Source organism: Cydia amplana, chromosome 2 (assembly GCF_948474715.1).
Source record: "Cydia amplana chromosome 2, ilCydAmpl1.1, whole genome shotgun sequence".
NCBI lineage: Eukaryota > Metazoa > Arthropoda > Insecta > Lepidoptera > Tortricidae > Cydia > Cydia amplana.
Genome location: NC_086070.1, coordinates 22,840,413 through 22,861,410, shown reverse-complemented (window position 1 = coordinate 22,861,410; position 20,998 = coordinate 22,840,413). Strand labels below are relative to the sequence as shown.

The 20,998-nt window shown below is 40.0% G+C and overlaps 1 protein-coding gene across 1 annotated transcript in view; it reads left to right on the top strand.

Moving 5' to 3' along the window:
- The window catches only part of LOC134661382 (rho guanine nucleotide exchange factor 18), an 82,082-nt gene extending 61,789 nt beyond the window's left edge, over positions 1 to 20,293 (top strand). Inside the window, exons 28-34 of the mRNA XM_063517440.1 lie at positions 11,000 to 11,166; positions 13,786 to 13,893; positions 14,649 to 14,741; positions 15,302 to 15,408; positions 16,524 to 16,622; positions 19,451 to 19,542; positions 20,155 to 20,293. Coding sequence (XP_063373510.1) covers positions 11,000 to 11,166; positions 13,786 to 13,893; positions 14,649 to 14,741; positions 15,302 to 15,408; positions 16,524 to 16,622; positions 19,451 to 19,542; positions 20,155 to 20,293 — 805 coding nt within the window. The remainder of the gene's footprint in view (positions 1 to 10,999; positions 11,167 to 13,785; positions 13,894 to 14,648; positions 14,742 to 15,301; positions 15,409 to 16,523; positions 16,623 to 19,450; positions 19,543 to 20,154) is intronic.
- Positions 20,294 to 20,998: the final 705 nt, after the last annotated feature.

Sequence of the window (20,998 nt, the reverse complement as noted above, 5' to 3'; positions counted from 1 at the left end):
CGCTCACCTGCATTTTGCATGCAGCTTTATTGTCACTATACACAGGTATTTACTGAAGACGAAGAAAGCGGTAAACGAGACAGAACCATACGAGTCGCATAACATGCAACGAGCGCACACAGCATCGCTTAACTAGGCGTTGGCAGATTGTATCTAATTACAGTAAGATTTGCGGAAGGGTAATTAATTTTGTCAACGATGGAACATAAACTAGCGGCGACAGGCCTCTTAGCTTAAATTCATCAAATAGCAGAAGCTTTTATCCTACTTCGTTTCTACTCATTCACACAGCACAGAACAGATCACATACACACACTTCATAAAGTTCAAGTTGTTTTGCGCAGTAATTTCTTCGCGAGGCGGCTCGTTCTGTCCGGACCGACACACTATATTTTCCTGTTAGCAGGTATCTCAAGCATATGGTTTCTCACCTATCTGTTTGCTGTACCGTAGACTAGGAATCCTCTAGACGGAGTTTAGAGCAATTATTTCATGAAACCTATGCTGCCAAAAATACTGGGGTGCGGGGGACGAGGCGAGCAAGTCCCGTGCCGTGATCGGTCCGTCCAAAGACACGGACGTCACACAAAGACACTTTGACTCGAAAATGGAGTAAAACTACCGTATATTTGTGGCGCTACTATGCTCAGCCTGGAGCAGTGGTTCCTAACCTGGGGGTAATTACCCCCGTGGGGGTAAAACTGGTATTTTACGAGGGTAATAAGCTAACCTAATATAACAATACAACAAACGTACACGTTTTATTTTTTTATTACCATTGGGAGGAGGGGTAAAATCGGGTTCCCTAGTTAGTCATAGGGGTGACCGGACTTAAGGGGACGGTATATGACGTTTTCGATTTAGACCTCACTTTGTGCAATCAATTTGTTCAATGAATGATTAATAACTGCATTAAATTATACGTAAATCTGTTCACGAAGAAGCCGTGTACCGGCTCTTCACGCCATATTTTTTTTTATTTCCTGTAATTCTCTACAAATCGACACTAAAAGTGTCCAAAAATCAAAATATGGAGTTCCGTTTGAGCAAGACGCATTACAGTTTTGTCTTTGACAATAATTGAGTTGTTGTGGGATTTTGAAGGCTAGATAACTAAACTACCAGATTATTATCTACTTATATTTTTACTCACAAATACAACAGAGAAATTCAATCCCAAATGTAAACTTTCGTATAATTTCCATACATTGACGACATCACTCAAAACTCTTCTTCGAGTCAGATGGCCGTTGGCCTTGCATCGAAGCAGACGTGTACGTCGTCATAGCTCGTTTTTGACATTAATAAAGACATTTCATCATATACGCATACGAAAATGTATACCAGTAGATAAATTGTATTTCATAAAATAGGGTAAATAAATATAATCACGTCGAGCTCCAGTCAAATTTTAAATGTGAGTTGTTGTTATTTACGGGTCGTAACGGTCGAAAACAGCAGTAAATTATCCTAAAACAATACGATTACAATCGAATTTAAGTAACTTGTTCCTTCAAAACCAGCTTAAAATGAAAAAAGTTTAAAGACTCGTTTTACTGATTGGGATTGATTTTCATTATGCTGGTATCAATTTTGCGTCATTATAAAAATGTATATGACTTCTGTACGTCAATGACTTTTGATGTCAATTAATTGTAATCTTGTATTTATGTTAGAGAATATTATATGTTCATTTAAATATTACTCATCTATTAATACGAAGCGTAATTCGTTTAATACCTAAAGACTTGCAGTGTCTACACCTACTTTGTTGACGTTCGTTCCGTCTATGTATGCTATTACGTAACGTGCTGTTCTGATAATCTTCAAGAATCAAGATAATTAATAACGGCAAGACCAGCATTTAGTACCAGCGAGTTTTGCGGATTTGGAGACCGAGATGAAGCTTACAGGCCAATATCGCTGCGGCCTGGCCTGCTTATTGTTATGTGTATAAATCGAATGTTATATTAATTTACTATAAAAAACAATGTTTTATTTCAATGACATTCTGTGCGTAGAGGTATGTTTCGGTGATTATAAGAATTATGTCCACACAATAATCGTGCAAAGCAGAGACTGCATTATTTCTTTACGGTATAAGCGGTAAGGAAAAACTCATTGGTATCCTGGCTCGTACCAATGAGTTTTTCGGAACTTATGTACGAAATATCATTTGATATTTACCACTAGCTTTTCGGTGAAGGAGGAAACATCGTGAGGAAACCTGCATACTCGTAGTGCATACATTTGCGAAGAAATTCAAAGCTGTGTGTGAAGTCCCCAATCCGCATTGGGCTAGCGTTGAGATTATTGTCTATACAGGGTGGTCCAAACCGTGACGTCCAAAAATCGTGGGCTATCATAATGTACCCCATATGTATGTTAGCCGATTTTTCGTACTTTTCAAGTTATGATTTTTTAAGCTTTTAACTTTTCCTATGTAGGTAATATTCTCCGACCGTCCTTAGTCTGGGACCGGTCTGAAAACCAGCGCCGGGCACCTAAGCCCGGCACACGCTGAGACTGGAACCCTTTGCCTAATACAAAGATCTTCTCACTTTTGTTTTGTATACGATAACAACTGTTTTATTTTATTATGTAAGTAATTCTAACTCTATTTTATGTTCATGTATGTGGCAATAAACAATTCTTATTCTTATTCTATTCTTATTCTTATTCCTATGAAATTCCGGGGTTCCCATACAGAGTGGCTGAAAAATAACTGCATTCCGTTGCCAGGGAGGTGTTGGGATTATACTGAGCAACTTTTATTATGGGACCAACCCCGAAATCGCGAAAAAAAAATTGGCTTTTTATACATTTTGGCTAGTCCATTTTCTATGGAAGGGTAATTTTTCGCGGTTTCGGGGTTGGCCCCATTGTAAAAGTTGCTCAGTTTAATCCCAAAACCTCCCTGGCAACGGAAATGCAGTTATTTTTTAGCCACCCTGTATGGGAACCCCGGAATTTCATATGAAAAGTTAAAAGTAAAAAAAAATCATAACTCGATAACTACGAAAAATCGGCTAACATACATGGGGTATATTCTGATAGCCCACGACGTGAGGGAATCTAAAAAAAAATTTTTGGACGTCAAGGTTTGGACCACCCTGTATATAGGCTGAATTATTATTATTATTTATAGGCGGTACGGTACCGTTATTATTTATCAATACCGCTTCGTTTTGAAGGTACTATACCTGTTGAAATATAAAGTACGGTACCGGTATAAAATTGCAGCAGGTACAACAATTTTTTATAGGTGTAGTCAGCTGCAGAGAAAAGGTACCACCCCTGCATACAATCTTCTATGCAGGGGTGACCTGCAGCTGACTGTACCTAAACCATCACTGACCGAGCGTAGGCGAAGGTCTCCGTTTCAGCTTGGGCAAAAATACTTTCGTTTGTTCGAATGTTCTCCTTTGCATATCACATTTCTCAAATATCTCGAGAAAATTTGTAAGCAGGTTCGGTAGTTGGATATAATTACTCGGTTTCTTTTTTTTTTATAAGTTCTAATAGGCAGAGATTGTCATAAAGGACTTAAGCGACAGTAGGGTCTGTGGTACTTAAGACCATTGTGATTATTCGTAGTGTCCGACCGAAGATTCGGTTTCGGTTTCGGTTTCGGCCAGTTTCGGCCATAAAATCATGTTTCGGTCGTAGTTTCGGTTTCGGCCAAAAAACGGCCGAATCTTTCGGCCTGGCCGAAACATACGAAATAGTACTTCGTATTATGAAACTAAACTATGTGATAAAGACCAAAAGTTGGGGAGCAAGTAGGACAACAATATTTATATATACAGAAATTTGTGTTTCGGTCGGACACTAATTATTAGGTACTTACTGATTACGCTGCGCCACGTGGAACGTGAGGTGCGTTGGGGTAAGTACATACAAATCATTCAAGAAAAAAATCCCTTTTAAGATCACTCGTGTGTCTGCCCCTAATAGACTAATTCAATTGAAATTTGGTACACATTTTTCACATATGACAAAGAGTCGGTGATCCAAAGATGGACTAGTAACGTAAATAAATAAACTTTTAACTTTGCGGCCATTTTTTTGTATCGTGTGATATATCAGATATTAAATTGTAAGATATTTACTAGAGCTCCCGATACACGTGTTACACGCTGACACGGGTACCCGTGTTCTTAAGCCCGGCGGTACTAAGAACCCGAACTACACGAACCCGCCCGGATCCAGAAACGTTTACACGGGTACCCGTGTACCCGTGTACACGGGTACACGGGTACACGAAAGAACGGATCTTATTTACCCGCGGGTTCAACCGTTCATTTTCGTGTAGCAGAGATTCGTGCTATGAAGAGATACGGTGGAATATAAGAGAGATTAGGAAAGTTCGATTACTTTGCAGTTTAACGTGGTATTGATTGGTAATGTCAATAATAAAGTAGACTTTGTTTCAATAATTCATGTGTTTTGTTTTACTCTAATTAAATTAAAATTAACAATAACTTAGGTACCGTTGAGTTCATTTATATAATTTTCTTCATTGATGTAGTTTTTTGATAATGAAAGTAAACCTATTATTTATTGTATTGTCATCTATAGTCATGCTCATTATACATCAGCTGTTATAATTTGAGGATGGTAGGTACATATATGACACCCTGTTAGGGCACTCCATATTTGTTAAGTCTAGGTAGGTACATGCATTTTATACGTATAGCAATGAAATCTATATTTATAATTTAATCTTTAACGACCTAAATGATTATCTAACTAAGACAAAAGTAGATAGTTTAGTTTAGTTTAGTTTATTTATTAACCATAATGTAACATGATCATTACATGGTAAGTCAGCATTTCACAATATTATACTTAATAGAGTATGAATTTACTATATAAAGTAAATACGTTTAATAATAATATAATCTACTTACAATTTGCGTCAATTAAAATATTTTGTAAAGACAGATATTCAGTAATCGAATAGAAGGCATGGTTTTGGAAAAAAGTCTTGACTGTCTTTTTGAATAAATTAAAAGGTAAATCCGTGACATTTGTGGGTAGTTTATTAAATAGCTTTATTTTTATAAAAATTCCCTGTTTTTGACACTTTTTTAATCTTAGTGATGGAAGTATTAGTTTGCTATTGTTCCTCGTATTATAATTGTGGCAATCCGAACGCTTAAGTAGAGTGCTTGCTTTCTTGTGAATTTCTAGTACAGAGTTGTACATAAACAATGATATGACCGTCATTACTTCCAGCTTCACAAAGTAGGATCTCGCAGATGTGCGCCAGTTTACCCCGCATATTATTCTAATCGAGCGTTTTTGTAGAATCAATGCCCGCTTTACATCCACTGCATTTCCCCAGATGGTAATCGCATAATTTAGTACACTTTGAACATAGGCATAGTATACAGTTTTTAAAGTTTTTGTGTTAACTAGAGGCTTTAGTTTCAATAATGCGTAATTTGCCGATGCTAATCTATTACAAACTTTATCAATATGCGCGCTATGTGTTAGTTGACTGTCAATTTCATAGCCTAAGAAACATGTATTGTGAGTGTACTCAAAGGTGGTAGTTAAATCGGTTTTTCTAGAAAGTGTCTTGTAGTTTACGAATGTACTTTTATTTTTATTTAATACAATGCCGTTGCATTCAAACCATTTGTGCAATATGTCTGTGATGCATCTTAAGTGTATTTCCATCGATGGTTGATCTTTGTGTCTGACTCCAATATGTGTGTCATTTGCAAAAAGGCTGATCTGCGCCTATTCTGGTATATTCGAAGGCAAATCATTAACATAAATCAAGAATAATATTGGGCCCAGAATTGATCCCTGGGGTACGCCTATTTTACACATTTCAGGGGATGAGACATTTTTCCTAACTTCAACCACTTGCATTCGGTTCTGCATGTAACTGACCATCATTTTTAAAGCTATGCCGTCAAAACCATAGTGGTGTAGTTTGTAGATGAGAATATCATGTTGTTTTATTAATGGTTATGCTTACTGAAACTACCACGAAAGGGGTACTAACAAAATGAGATTAAGTATTTTAAATTGCCATATCGTGTGAAAAACAAAATACATGACATAGATAATAAACAAAGTGCAGAAGTTTCATTCAATAGAACGTGTTGTTTTTACAATGTGCGTTGGTGCTTTTGGTCTTATCTCTTTGTGATAAGCTAGACACATCTGCAAAAAAATACAACAACTAATCAGGTAGGATTATTCTATTGTTTTGTTGCCGCGCGGCTCTTAAAAGCATTTTACTAGTGACAGAGACAGCAAACAATGAATAATATCTATGCCTAAGATTTAAAAAGTATCTCAATAGAACTTTAGTTAGACTCCAGTTCGCCTATTGGTCAGTTGGATACTAAAGTCTATCTACGTTAATCGTATCGTTTTGTTGTTTTATTAATAGTTTTTGTTTTCTCGTTTACTGTTAATTTTTGTTAAAAAAATGAGAAGAAGTTGGGTGTGGAACTTTGCCTGATCCGGTGACAAAGCCTATTGCTCTTTGTGCAATGACCGGGCAAATAATGAGTTTTCGTGCCATGGTGGTTCAACAGGAGCCATAGGAAGACATTTGTTATCAATACATCAAAAATCACCCACCATGACGACCCCTGAGTAAGTACATTTCTTCCTACTTCGTATAGTGAAACCAAAAACTGCGTTAAAATGAATGCGATTTTTTTACATTTATAAGTTATAATTTATTAGAATATTTAGTATATTTAAATAAACAGTTCTGTAGTATATTTGTAATTAAGGTATTGAAACAATAAGGGTCAGAATGGGAATGAGGATGGGATTTAAAACTACCGTTCTTATTATTGTGTGGTATATGATATATAATGAAGTTTTTATCAATCAATCAATAAATCAACAAATAAAATCTTCACATTTTACTTGTAGATACTTTAAGTTTAAAGTAATCAATTCACAAAATATTATGCACCATAAACAGTCACTACATATTACAAATAATTTTGTGATTAATGGGTCTTTTCTATATGGAAACGAGCATTTTACCATTTGTGACAATTTGTAGAAAAACAATTTTTTATATCTTTGAAAATTACTGTTTAATTTAAAATAAGTTTTTGGCAAAAATTTCATTTTTGTTACAAACTAATACTCATCGAGACAATTCTAAAAACCCCTAATCCAATTAGGTTGCGTTGTTTCATCACAGAGTTCCTATGGCCACCTCCTGTCTCCATCATCAGATCAGCTCGATGGTACCATAACATAATATTGCATTGTCACCCGACTTACATATTTATGCAAAATTTCAGCTCAATCGGAAACCGTGAAGTGGATCAAATTTAACTTGCAAGATTCCATTACAATTTAGTTACATACAGGTCGAGTTCCTATGGCCACCTCCTGTCTCCATCATCAGATCAGCTCGATGGTACCATAATATTGCATTGTCACCCGACTTACATGTGTATGCAAAATTTCAGCTCAATCGGAAACCGGGAAGTGGATCAAATTTAACTTGCAAGATTCCATTACAATTTAGTTACATACAGGTCGACCTAATAAAAGCGTGTTAAAAATGAGAACCGTTGTAAAGCACTTCACAGCCTGTGTCGAATAATAATAGCATTTATGTTTCTTTTTATAATACAATTTGATATTTTAACTAGTACACAAAAATAAATATTTTCATTTCTGTTCACTCTACCAATAACGGTATCGTTTTTAGCAATTATTTGAAAGCGATATTAAGCGATTAAAATAAGTGGGTCCTGGAGTATTCAAATAAAGAATAAATAAGTTTTTGGCAAAACTTTTATTTTTGGTACAAGATTTTATCGCTGACTGTACTTTTCTTTCCACGAGTATATTCTAAAAACCCCAAACACAATTCGGTTGTTATATCACAGAGTTCATATGGCCTCCTCCTGTCTCCATCATCAGTTCAGCTCCATTAATATTGCATTGTCACCCGACTTACACACGTATGGAAATTTTCAGCTTCATCGGAAGTGGGACAAATATAACTTGCAAGTCCGAATTTGAAAATCCGATAAAACTGGTAAACAATCGGGGCTCCTGACCCTGAATCTGTGTTTTATTTAAAGCTATACATAACTTTAATCTCCGCTACACGTCAAGAACGGGTTAGACCCGCGTGTATTTAAGATCCGTTTCGCCGTGTACACGGGTACACGGGTACACGGGTTCACGGATCTTAATTACACGTGTACCCGTCTACACGTGTAGAACGGGTCAGAAAACCGTGTACGTGTAGTACGGAAACGGGTACCGAACACGTGTACACGAAACCCGGACACGACCGCGAGCCCTAATATTTACTAATAATAAGCATTGGTCACGTAAATTATTTTTAGTCTTTTTTTGCAAGTATGAATGATATAGAACATTATTTCAATTATTTTTAAAATTAAGCCTATCCAAAGGCGACTTGGAAGATGTGTCATGGGGATCTATATTCGTTGGGTGAAAAACAAGTTTTTTTGTCTAATTATCGTTTAAAACACAATCGATCGGCAATAACGCGGGCACATAAAACAAAAAACTTCTTTTTTCACTCATAAAACTCCTTAAACCTAATAAGAGCTAAACAAAAACAAGTGCGAGTCGGACTCGCATTCTAAGGGTTCCGTATATTAAGTCCGTCTCACGCTTGACTGCACATTTCTTATAGATTTTCCTGACATATATAGGTAAAGAACTACTTTGTGTATTTTTTTCAAAATTTTAGATCCAGTTGTTTCGGAGAAAGTGGGCGGAGAATGATCATTTTTTGCCTATTTTCATGAATAACTGCTGAACTATTAATCCTAAAATTATATAAAAAATATATCTTTGAGATTCTTACAATGAGCTCTTTTATTTGATATGTAACACTATATAGTTTAAAAAACATATTTTTTAATTTTTTCATTTACCCCCCCCCCCAAAAATGGCTACCGTATTTCAAATTCTCTAAAATACATTTTATTTACGTTACACGTCCATCTTTGGGTCACAAATTTACATTTGTGTGCCAAATTTACATATGTGTGCCAAATTTCAACTGAATTGGTCCAGTAGTTTCGGAGAAAATAGACTGTGACAGACGGACGGACAGACAGACAGACGCACGAAGAATTATATGTATATGCACTTATCCCAACGCACCTCTCGTTCTACGCTGCGCGGGGTTCATTGCCGCTCCTACCGCCGTAAGTGTAAGTACAACTACATCATCAAGGCTACGATCGAAGATAATCAGTTCAGCACTGAAATAATAGCGGTGGAATGCCAGTATAATATTTAATTATTTATTTTAATTTTATAAATTTAATAGCAAAATAAATAGCGAATATACGATACTCGTACAAGTAAATCTGTAAAGATCTTAGGGGTACATCAGCCGACATATATTATTAAATTTTATTTTGTCGGCCTTAATTAAATTTCCACCCTGCCGAAACTTTATTTATTTAAATTTTTAATTGAATTGATTTTTCGCCTTATGAATAACCGTATAGAGTAGTAAATAACATTTTACATCTGACTTAATGACATCTGGGTTTATTCGGTTTAACTTTACAAAACGCGTATCTCGACAAAGCCATAATATGCAGAAAATAGTTAACAATCAAATGAATTAAATTAGAATTTAAATACGTCACGTGTGACATGAACAGACAAGGAGAGCAAGATTTAATGTATTGTTTCTCTTTCTTCTTTCAATGGAACGTTTTTACAGTTTCTGTTCCTCAAAAGAGGTCAGTGGTTAACACTAAACTCAAAACGCTATCTTAAAAAAACTTGATGGGTCAATGACCTGTCCCAGTAAAGTGAGGTAGTGTGCGTGAAGTGCGCTTGTGTGTGAAATGGGGTAAATTGACAGAATCTGAAAATTTACCCACCTCTACCGTCACCTTAAAAGGTTAGGAACCACTGGTCTGGAGGATGTCTTGCCTGTGTCACAGTACAAGAACAGTAGTGAATCTTCATAGAAATGTGCCGCTGCCGGCTTGAATGTGTGCGTGCGCGCCGGGCGCCGTGTACGCACGCGCTGCCACGCACACATTCGCATAATATACGGGGGAATACGGTGGCGGCAGTGTGGGCCGTACCGCGACTGTGATCGCGCGCATTCGAGTACGCTCGCATTTGCCTGCTCTTACCGGCCTTAATTTAACCTCATTTATGAATTGATAGAACATTTCATTATATTATATAAATAGAAACCTAGTGCTACTCATAATACGCAAATAATATTTAACTAAAAATAAAAGTGACAACCCTAAGCGCCAACGCAAGAGTAGGTAAATAACTTGCCGAGCGGCCTTAGATTCACTACTGTTCTTAGTGTACTGTGTCAGTGTGCTGTATAGTTTGTAGCTTTCTAATAGACCCCGAAGGCTAATCCTATTGTCTATTGTTAAGAAAAACCGCTCGTGCCACGTGCCACAACCACCTGCATAAAAAATCGGTACTTCGGTTACTGAGTGCCGGCGAGTCGAACGCTACAGAACCAGTCTAAAATGTGTCATCGAGATGCGTAACAAAGGCGCGTTATCAGAGAGCGCACCTACACTGGTTTTTTGAGCGTTGGACTAGCCCGCGCTAAGGTGCCAAATAGAATAATTAGGACCCTTTTTTGCAGGTAAGTAGCACGTGCGGTTTTACTGAACAATAGACAATAGGATAAGCCTTCGGGGTCTACTAGAAAGCTACAAACTATACTAACGTCATTAAATTATACAACGGGACTTAATCGCGTATCTAAGTTTTAAAAAACTAGTAGTAGTAGTAGTAGTAGTAGTAGTTCGAAAAACTCGCGCGGTTAGACGATGTTGATGTCAACTTAAGCCAGTCTTCTCCGAGACCACGGGGACAACGCCGTCCTCGAAACGTCGGAGGTAAATCTTAAAACTTAGATACGCGATTAAGTCCCGTTGTATAATTTAATAATGTGTAAAAATCGTGAAAGTTTAAATCAGTGTTATACTAACGTCGCATCGTATTCCAGCCTGGAGGCGCAAGTGACGGCGTGGCGCGCGGCGCCGGGCGGGGGCGGCGCGGCGCGCGGGCACGAGGCGCAGCTGGAGGAGCTGCGGCACCTGCAGGCGCGGCTCACGGCCGACCGCGCCGCCTGGGAGCACTCCCGGGCGAGGGACCACGCCAACATCGCCGACGGTACGTATTCCAGCCTGGAGGCGCAGGTGACGGCGTGGCGCGCGGCGCCGGGCGGGGGCGGCGCGGCGCGCGGGCACGAGGCGCAGCTGGAGGAGCTGCGGCACCTGCAGGCGCGGCTCACGGCCGACCGCGCCGCCTGGGAGCACTCCCGAGCGAGGGACCACGCCAACATCGCCGACGGTACGTATTCCAGCCTGGAGGCGCAAGTGACGGCGTGGCGCGCGGCGCCGGGCGGGGGCGGCGCGGCGCGCGGGCACGAGGCGCAGCTGGAGGAGCTGCGGCACCTGCAGGCGCGGCTCACGGCCGACCGCGCCGCCTGGGAGCACTCCCGGGCGAGGGACCACGCCAACATCGCCGACGGTACGCTCTACACCAGGGATGTTGCTAGGGTTGCCAGATCAAATGGCGTTATTATCGGGAAAAAATATAAATTTTTCGGGATTTTGGGCCTTAAGTCGGGAAAAAATAGCATTCAAATTAAATTAATTGTATTAAAAACTAGGATATTTTACATTATTGGCACTACGTCAGCTGCTCTGCCCAATCTCGCCACGCGCGCCCCGCGCGCGCGCTGACGGGCTCGACGCGGATCGCTGGCTCGCTCGACGACAGTTCGGAACTTGAAATTATTGTTTTATGACGTGAAGCTGTTTTTCGGGACAATTTTCACTTTATCGGGAATCGGGAACACATGCTAAAAATCGGGAGAATCCCGCCGAATCCCGACCATCTGGCAACCCTAGATGTTGCAAATATCCGCATCCGCAACCGCGGAACTTCCGCATTATTTTCAACATCCGCATCCGCATAAAATCGATGCGGATTTAATGCGGATGCGTATGTGGAACAGGTCGGTACAGGAACGTCTTAGCATCGGCGTAAGTGCTAGACTGCTAGGTAATTTAGTCATTAACCAAAAAAACCTATTAGAAATTAGCAGTCAAGCGTGAGTGGGACTTAATGTACGGAACCCTTGGAACGCGAGTCCGACTTGCACTTGGCCGGTTTTTTAAAATAAAAATTACTAAAATGTAATATTTGACGTTTTTTATGTACCTATCTTGACATCCGCATCAGCATCCGCATCCGCGGATGTGAGCCTTTAAAAATCCGCATCCGCGGATGTCAAAAAATCGGCATCCGCAACATCCCTGCTCTACACCTTATATGTGACGTCCCACGGATAAAGGTACCTTATAGCCGTTGGCGCTTACGCTATTATTAACGCCGCTCCGCCGCCGCGCGCTATTATTATTGCGGCACTATGCGCCGTAAGCGCCAAGTGAAATAAGGTACCTTTTGCCGTGGAACGTCACATATATACTCTGTCAACCAGATCTTGACACTAGAAAAAGGCGGCAAATTTGAAAAATGTAGGCGCGAAGGGATATCGTCCCATAGAAAATTTGAATTTCGCGCCTTTTTCTACTGACAAGATTTGGTTGACCAGCTATAGTTGATCAAAACAAATTGTCAGTAAATAAGAATAAAAAAACTCATAGTTTTCCTTTGGCATCCAAGTAGTGTAGTAGGTACTAGTGTAAGACAAAGATAGTATGATTCTCTCTGTCTATGTTTGAAATGAGACAGTCCTTTGACAAACTATATGTACCGACGTACGTTGATTGAACATGTCAATATGAGTTGAGCCTTAAACTTTAAAAAAATAATTAAGGAGAGAAGCTGTTTGACGTTTTTGATGTGAAGATTCGATTTTAGTGATGCTTGATGCTTAAATAATTGATTAATTTATGTTATTTCTTGGCATGTTTGGAGAAAAGCACTATCTATGCCTCGGTTTGAATTGCAATTCATGGATTTGTCTTCTTTGTCGGCCTCTACTTCGCATCGTTCGACAAAATCGAATCACATACACGAATTACCGTTTCCCGGCCTCTGCAATACGACCTTCAAAACAAGAAAAGAGTATACTCGCATCTTAAATGCTGGCAACGCACTGACAATCCCTGTACTGTTGCGGGTGTCCATGGGCGACGGTGATCGCTTACCATCAGGCGATTCGTCTGCTCGTTTGCCTATATTAAACTGTACTATTATTACGCACTGAAAATGGTAGGAAACCGAATGTAAACCAAAACTTCTAGAAGTTGTTTACCATAAGCTTTAACCCCTTGAACGCCACGCCTATCGTGTGCGGTGTCATCGTGCACCTTGTCGGAAAGCACGAAGGTTGATATTGGGCTGTAGACGTGCGTTAGTTGACGTCTCAGGTGGTCAAAGGGTTAAAAAGGGTCGGTTGCACCAAACCGTTTGTCATCGTTAAAAAGTTCGCTAAATTTTATTGTATGGAAAGTTTTATAGTAAACCGCGGCGGCGCGCCGGGTGAGGTTGATCTGTTTGTCAAGTACGGATGCAACTGGCACTAAGTCAGGCGTGGCTCACTCCGCGATTTCGTGGCGTCCCTACAAGTACATGCGGCCCACACCAATTTTGGTGTTTGGTGTAGTTGCCGCGCACCGCTACGGAACGGACGCCTGCTCGCGCTTGCGCCACTTAGCGGTCATATACTGTCGTAATAGCCGCGTTTTGTTAGAGAGTGAATCTTCTGTACCTAGTACTATTATTTATTCTGTGACTAAGTGTTATTTCTTGTAACAGAAAAGCGGCAGCTTCAAGCGGCGCGGGAAGAGCTGCTCGAACAACAGAAAGACGTCGAACAGCAACGGGAGAGGCTCTTCAGGCGTCTCGAGAGGCTGCAACAACACGGTATGCGTCTCTTACACTCGTTACATTTGTGAATGTAGCTATCCTGCTCACACACGGGTTGAATTAAGGAACGGACTCGGTACACACACCTACACTGGACAAATCACATGTTATACGTTTTAAACTGTATGGTATCACAGTGTAGATAAAACACACGCTTTCATAACAAGCACATATTTATATTTTGCCATAGATTTACAAACCCAAAGATACGAGTATATTATCGCGCAACAGTTGTTCTAAATCTGTTTTTTTTTACTTAATATCCCCCTACCATAGACTATGAATCCTCTAGACGGAGTTTAGAGCAATTATTTCATGAAACCGATGCTGCCAAAAATACTGGGGTGCGGGGGACGAGGTGAGTGTCTTTGAACGGACCAATCACGGCACGGGATTCTGACACTTGACTCGAAGATGGAGTAAAACTACCGTATATTATTGGCAGAGGGGGTAGCGTTACAATGCTCAGTCTAGAGGATGTCTTGTCTGTGCCCACTACAGATTTCACTTGACACTTAGTACTAAAACATCCCACGTTTGATGTCAGCAAGTACTTAAAATATCCTATTTCTGTTGTCACTTAGTACTAAAAACCTCCCACTTCTGAATATTAATTACTTAATCATTCACATCCTACTTCTAAATCACAAATTACTCAATCTTCATATCCCACTTCTCAATTCAAGTAGTACCTAAATGTTAATACATCCACGTAGTTCGACCGGTGGTGGTGACGTCACTGTGTGTTTCAGGCGGCTCGCAGGAGGAGATAGCTAGCGTGGGCACCCTATCGCCTGATTCCAGTGTCAGCGATACCACGAGGCGGAAAGAACCTAAGTGGCGAAGTAAGTACTAATTTATTAAGAAGTTAATCGATCCAAAACACGGTCATGTGATAATTTGTTGATACTATTTTACACAGAAAATAATCTAATGGTCTGATTTGGTGAAATGAGCTTAATTATGTAGTTAATTTAGAATAAATTTAAAAGTGGAAAATTATTGTTTTGGGTGAGACGTGAAATCGATACTGCAGCGCTCTGGCACCTGAGCCACCAAGACCTCATTCCATAGCCAGCAAATATTTCCACCATATGAAAGATATGGTTTTAAATTTATTCTAAGCTAAATACTAAATAGCATCGTACGCAGACGTTTCTGCTTGTTAAACATTAAAACTTATGTAGTTAATAAGAAAGCTAGACTTGGAGTCCTAAATTCATAAAATGATAATCTGTAAAACTTGGTCAACCAGATCTTGACAGTAGAAAAAGGCGGCAAATTTGAAAAATGTAGGCGCGAAGGGATATCGTCCCATAGAAAATTTGAATTTCGCGCCTTTTTTTACTGTCAAGATTTGGTTGACCAGCTATATTTAGAATCGTGTTATTTCTCTGTTCTGCAGACAGTCGCGGCTCGACAGGGTCGGAGGGCGCGCCGCCGCCGCGAGCGCTGCCCCCGCCGCAGCTCCTGTCGGCGCAGAACGAGAGTCGCGCCACCGCTGCCATCTCCGTACGTTTATGTTTATACATACTATAGTTCTGCACTAAAAAGCAGGGATGTTGCGAACATCCGCATCCGCATAAAATCGATGCGGATTTAATACGGATGCGGATGTGGAACCGGTCGGTACAGGAACGTCTTAGCATCGGCGGAAGTGCTAGACTGCTAGGTAATTTAGTCATTAGCCAAAAAAACCTATTAGAAATTAGCAGTCAAGCGTGAGTGGGACTTATTGTACGGAACCCTTGGAACGCGAGTCCGACTCGCACTTGACCGGTTTTTTGAAATAAAAATTACTAAAATGTAATATTTGACGTTTTTTATGTACCTATCTTGACATCCGCATCCGCATTCGCATCCGCGGATGTGAGCCTTTAAAAATCCGCATCCGCATCCGCATCCGCGGATGTCAAATAATCGACATCCGCAACATCCCTGCTATAAAGCCTTGATCTCCGTTTGACGCCATACGCCGCGCACCTCACATAGCCTCCTAAGGCCATGTTCGTGAGATGTTCAATAGGGGGTATTACTGCAATGTTTTGCCGCCAGACTGCAGCACTAGTGACTTAAGTATACCATAGAGTAACTTATACATACTGTACCTTAAACTGTTTTTGACAAGTTTTCACATACAATCAAATATGACATTGATACATTAAAGCGGTTTGTTTACAAAGGGCCTACCGGGAAGCGCGAAATCGAAACTCGGCTATCGGCCTCTTTATCACTTGAATATGCAAGATTGATAGAGAGGTTAGATAACAAAATTTCTACTCTCTCGTTTGCGGTAGACCCTTAGATTGTGACTTAGTGATGGCGCCCCCTATACGCAGACTTTCGCGTAATATTCCCTATTGGTACAGAGTCGCTTTTACTTTGTTTCGGTCAATTTTCAAATAACGGACAATCAACTCTATTTCCTACAGTTTAGGTTCAAATTCCAGTGGCAAATTTCGAATGTTTCGTTTGTATGGTTGGTTGGTTGGGCCTTAGGAGGATAGTATGACAAATCAACATTCGGGTCCAAGATAATTTACATTTTGACCACAACGCGCGCTGTGATCGCTTTTATTTCCACGCCCCTCGCACATTAATAACTATTATAGTCTCCATTTTTTCAGCAAATGGTGATAAAACAGCAGTTACCACTAAAGCTAGCGAGTGGCAAGTCGCAGCAGCCGCCGCCCGGATACCACCGTCTACACGAGTCCCCGAGCGAGGTAATTTGAACTTTATTACCAAGTAGACTGAATTCGAAATAGTACGTCGATATTCCCAACAATGGACCCGCATTTGTATGCGCAAACTTGTTAGGACCTAGAAGTCTTATTTAATGTAATGTTTGTCTTGTTTCACTTGATTTCTCATTTTGATCGTTCAAAATGAGAAATCAAGTGGGGTAAGAGAAACTATTTAGTTTATTAAGTGCGGAGCGACAGAAACATCGCCCGTAAAAAAGTTACTGAGTGTATTAAAAAATAAAACTATTTGTTATTTAACAGAAGTTAATAATTGTATCCCAAATATCTGAATGTCCCAAATAGGGTAAAACACCTAAAGTGTCATTCAATAGAAATTGATAACTATGTAAACAAACCGACATACTAAAATTGACACTGAATGTCAATTTACTAGTAATTTTTGTTAACATAGCAAGTTCTATTGAATGACACTTTATTATTTGCTACTCTCCAAAAGCCTCACGTTAGTAAAAAAAACGACGGTCGCAATTTACAATTGCACATAATACGACTAGTATTTTTAAGGCCAATATATCGGTGTTTTATTCTGCTAATTTATTTAACCCTTGAATTATCTTTATCCTGTACAAAACAGATCAAATGGTTGGTTTTCAGGACTTCGAGTATCCAAACGTATTTTAACATCAAAGTTTGTTTTGTAAGTACGTTATTGGTGTCGAGTATTAGCTGTGTCTTCCAAATTCACTATCGTATAGAATACACCCCTCTGCCCTTTCGAGATACCCGAATAATTGTAGAAACATAAAAGACCGTATTGTATTTAAAAATCAATTCAAACTGAATGAAGTTATATCTGACTACTATTCTGTATTTCTTTCTTGCTCACTCCTAAAGAAGATCAAGGAGTGATAATATTTCCTTCTACCTCTATTTCTCTTTTACTTTTTCTGTCCTTTTTGTAAAAATGTCTTAAGTATATTGTATGTACATATTTGTAATTTATTCGGGTCTATAAAGAAATATAATTGGCTTTAGTATTTGCACTGTTATTGGCTGTTAATTACAAAATATATCTTAGAAACATGTTAATAGGTGCCACTTTCTCATTTCTGCAAAAACCGTATTGAAAGTGATAAAATTAAACTCGATAACAGTGTCAAAATGGGTCACTTTAGAGAATCCTATAAACAGTGGTTCGTTTTAAATACTTGTTTGTGTATTTGTAATGTAAAATATTAACTAAAATGGACAGTCCTATTTGACTAGGAAATTACAATTAGCCCTATAGGATCGACCGCACTGCTGCTTAAAGGCGAGCGCACACCAGCTGCGTGTGCGTGACGTGCGCGTGTGCAGTCGTGCACGCACACCTCACCATAGAGAAAAAAAATACATAGAGTGCTCACTCCATACATCAGTTTTAGTACCAAAAAGACTATTAGCATCTAGCATCGAGTAGCGGAACTATCAGTACTGCTACTTGACAATAGATGTAGCACCGACAGGAAAGTCTTATGCTGTTGAGATAAGACTTTCCGGTCAGTGCTACATCTATTGTCAAGTAGCAGTACTGATAGTTCCGCTACTCGATGCTAGATATAGACACTGAAATTAATAGTCTGAACTGATGTATGGAGTGAGCACTCTTGTCTTTATTTCTCTATGACCTCACGCAAGCAATGTGCCGTCTCTTATACAGATCTGTATATTATAACGCGCACGCATCCGGTATGCACAGGTCTTTAACCTTTTCGATGCCGTGTCAAACACAAAAGCTGTCACGTCACCGAAGTGTCAAAACTGAAATTGAACTTTATGCATATGCACGTAGGTCTATGTTTCTCTGTGACATGTGACCGATTAATCGGTCTTTGGCGTTGAACCTACGGTGCGGATATATCGGTCATTGGCGTCCAAAAGGTTAAAGACGTTGACGCGGAAAAATGTATAACAACTCTACGTATACGTTGAGTTCCAGTGTGGTCGGCCTTTCGAACAAAACTTATTTGGCCCCTGTTAATATGTATCTAAGCCTTCGCGTAGATAGGTGCCTATTTACAACCATTTCGTCTGTTCAGCTTTTAATGTCGTAGATAGCAGAGGGCCTATCGCCAACGTCGAAAAATCGAAAATCGTTATCTTTCTCCCTATCGCTTGAATATGCAAGAGCGATAGAGAGGCAGACAACTTTCGATTTTTCGATGTTGGCGGTAGGCCTTTAGGTATATTTCTTCTAGTTGCACAGATAAGTCTGAAATCAAATAAATCTTGCTGGACAAATGCTTCATATATTACACAAAAAATGAAATCCGTATTCATCTTCTGAACTTTCATAAGAATAAATAGATATTAGGTTTCTAAGTTTATTTTTTTTTATGAAATTTTGAAAACCGTAATCTGCCGCTTGCCAGCCTACGTACATTATATATCCGCAAACAAAAAGAAAATCCAAATCCTTATTCTTGAAGTTGGTTAAACATAACATCCCCAATTAACAAGATGCCGCGGCAAGCCGTCAAATGTGGCTTTCCATCAAAAAGGATCCTTTTATGCTTATACACAAGGACCCTGATGGAAGCATAAAGACCCCTCTCTAATGGAAAGTCACAAATATAATTAAAACGTATACTGGGTCAACCAAATCTTGTCAGTAAATAGGAACAAAAAAAAACTATACTCATCCTTTTGTTTTGGGTGCTAGTACTAGTGTAAGACAAAGATAGTATGATTCTCTCTGCCTATGTTTGAAATCAAACAGACCTTTGACACACTCTATATGTATAACTTTCTTCTACATGTACAATCATTGTTCAGGGCATTATGGACTCACTTCGTTATGTTTCCAGCATTCGACTGGTCTCGTGATACACCACACGCGCACCGGCAGCTCGCCCGCTCCGTTACCCACGCAACCACCGCTCAACAATAAGGCTACCAGGTACGCCAATCTATTAATTTTAGGGTTCCGTATCGAATGGGTAAAAATAGGAGTCTATTACTAAGATTCCACTGTCCATTTGTCACCAGGCTGTATCTCATGAATCACGATCGATAGATGATGTATTTCTGTTGCCGCTATAACAACAAATGCTAAAAAGTACGGAACCCTCGGTGGGCGAGTCCGACTCGCACTTGGCCGCGTTTTTCACTTCTCGTGCTCGTAAAATTGTGATCGAAGTCGCCGGGAAGCGGCAAAAAGTTGCTTATAGTAAAATCGGGGTCCCGTTGTTTCCCATAAAGTTTTAAGTCATAATGTATTGTTTGTCATATCATTAGTCATAAAATTGAATCCGTAAACATTTCAGGATTTTCGTTAGGTTATCCTATAGATAGGTTAGGTTAAGTTTGTTTTATGGCAATCCTGAAAAATGACGCGTTTCTGAACAAATTGAATTATGAGTAACGAAAATGCGGGCAAACGATACATTATGGTTTAAAACTATTTGGGAAACAATGGAGACCCAGTAAAATCATCTACTACAACCCTTCCTAACTTAGCAATAAAGTCCTGCATCTGCGATACAAACTGCGATGACTCGTATAATTTCAGAACAAACACATACCCCAAGCTGCCGGACAAGTTCCGCGTGCGCACGCCGGACGCGCACCCGTCGCCCGGCGCGGCGGGTGCGGGTGCCGGGGGGGTTGCCGGGGCAGGTGCGGGGGAGGAGGAGGTGCTGTACTTCTGACCCCCCCGCGCGCCGCCCCCGCCGCACGCGCGCCGCTCCTGAGACTGCCGCCTGTCCTAACTGCCGGCATAGAGAAATATAGTAAGACAAGAGTGCTCACTCCATACATCAGTTCAGACTATTAATTTCAGTGTCTACATCTAGCATCGAGTAGCGGAACTATTAGTACTGCTACTTGACAATAGATGTAGCACCGACCGGAAAGTCTTATCTCAACAGCATAAGACTTTCCGGTCGGTGCTACATCTATTGTCAAGTAGCAATACTGATAGTTCCGCTACTCGATGCTAGATGCTAATAGTCTTTTTGGTATTAAAACTGATGTATGGAGTGAGCACTCTATGTATTTTTTCTCTATGCTGCCGGGGACCACCACGACCCGGGACCGACGCCCCGCCGGAGACATTCATTCCTGCTCGTGCCCCATTCGACATTCAGCGAGTCGACATACAAAAAAAAAACAAAACGTGTGTAAAGTCTTTGCTAAAATCGCGTTTGACGGGGCATGCTTGAATGGGCGTGGCGTTTAATGAACTTTTTTGCGTATAGGTTACGTTTCCTTGATGCTTACAGTCTTAAACATCATATTTTCAGATGATGTGGCAATGTTTTAAGTTCGACTTTTACCATACTATTAACGGTTCACCTTAAGCTTTCTTAAGAACTTGCAAAATAGTTCAAATTTGTATCTGAAAAGATACGATG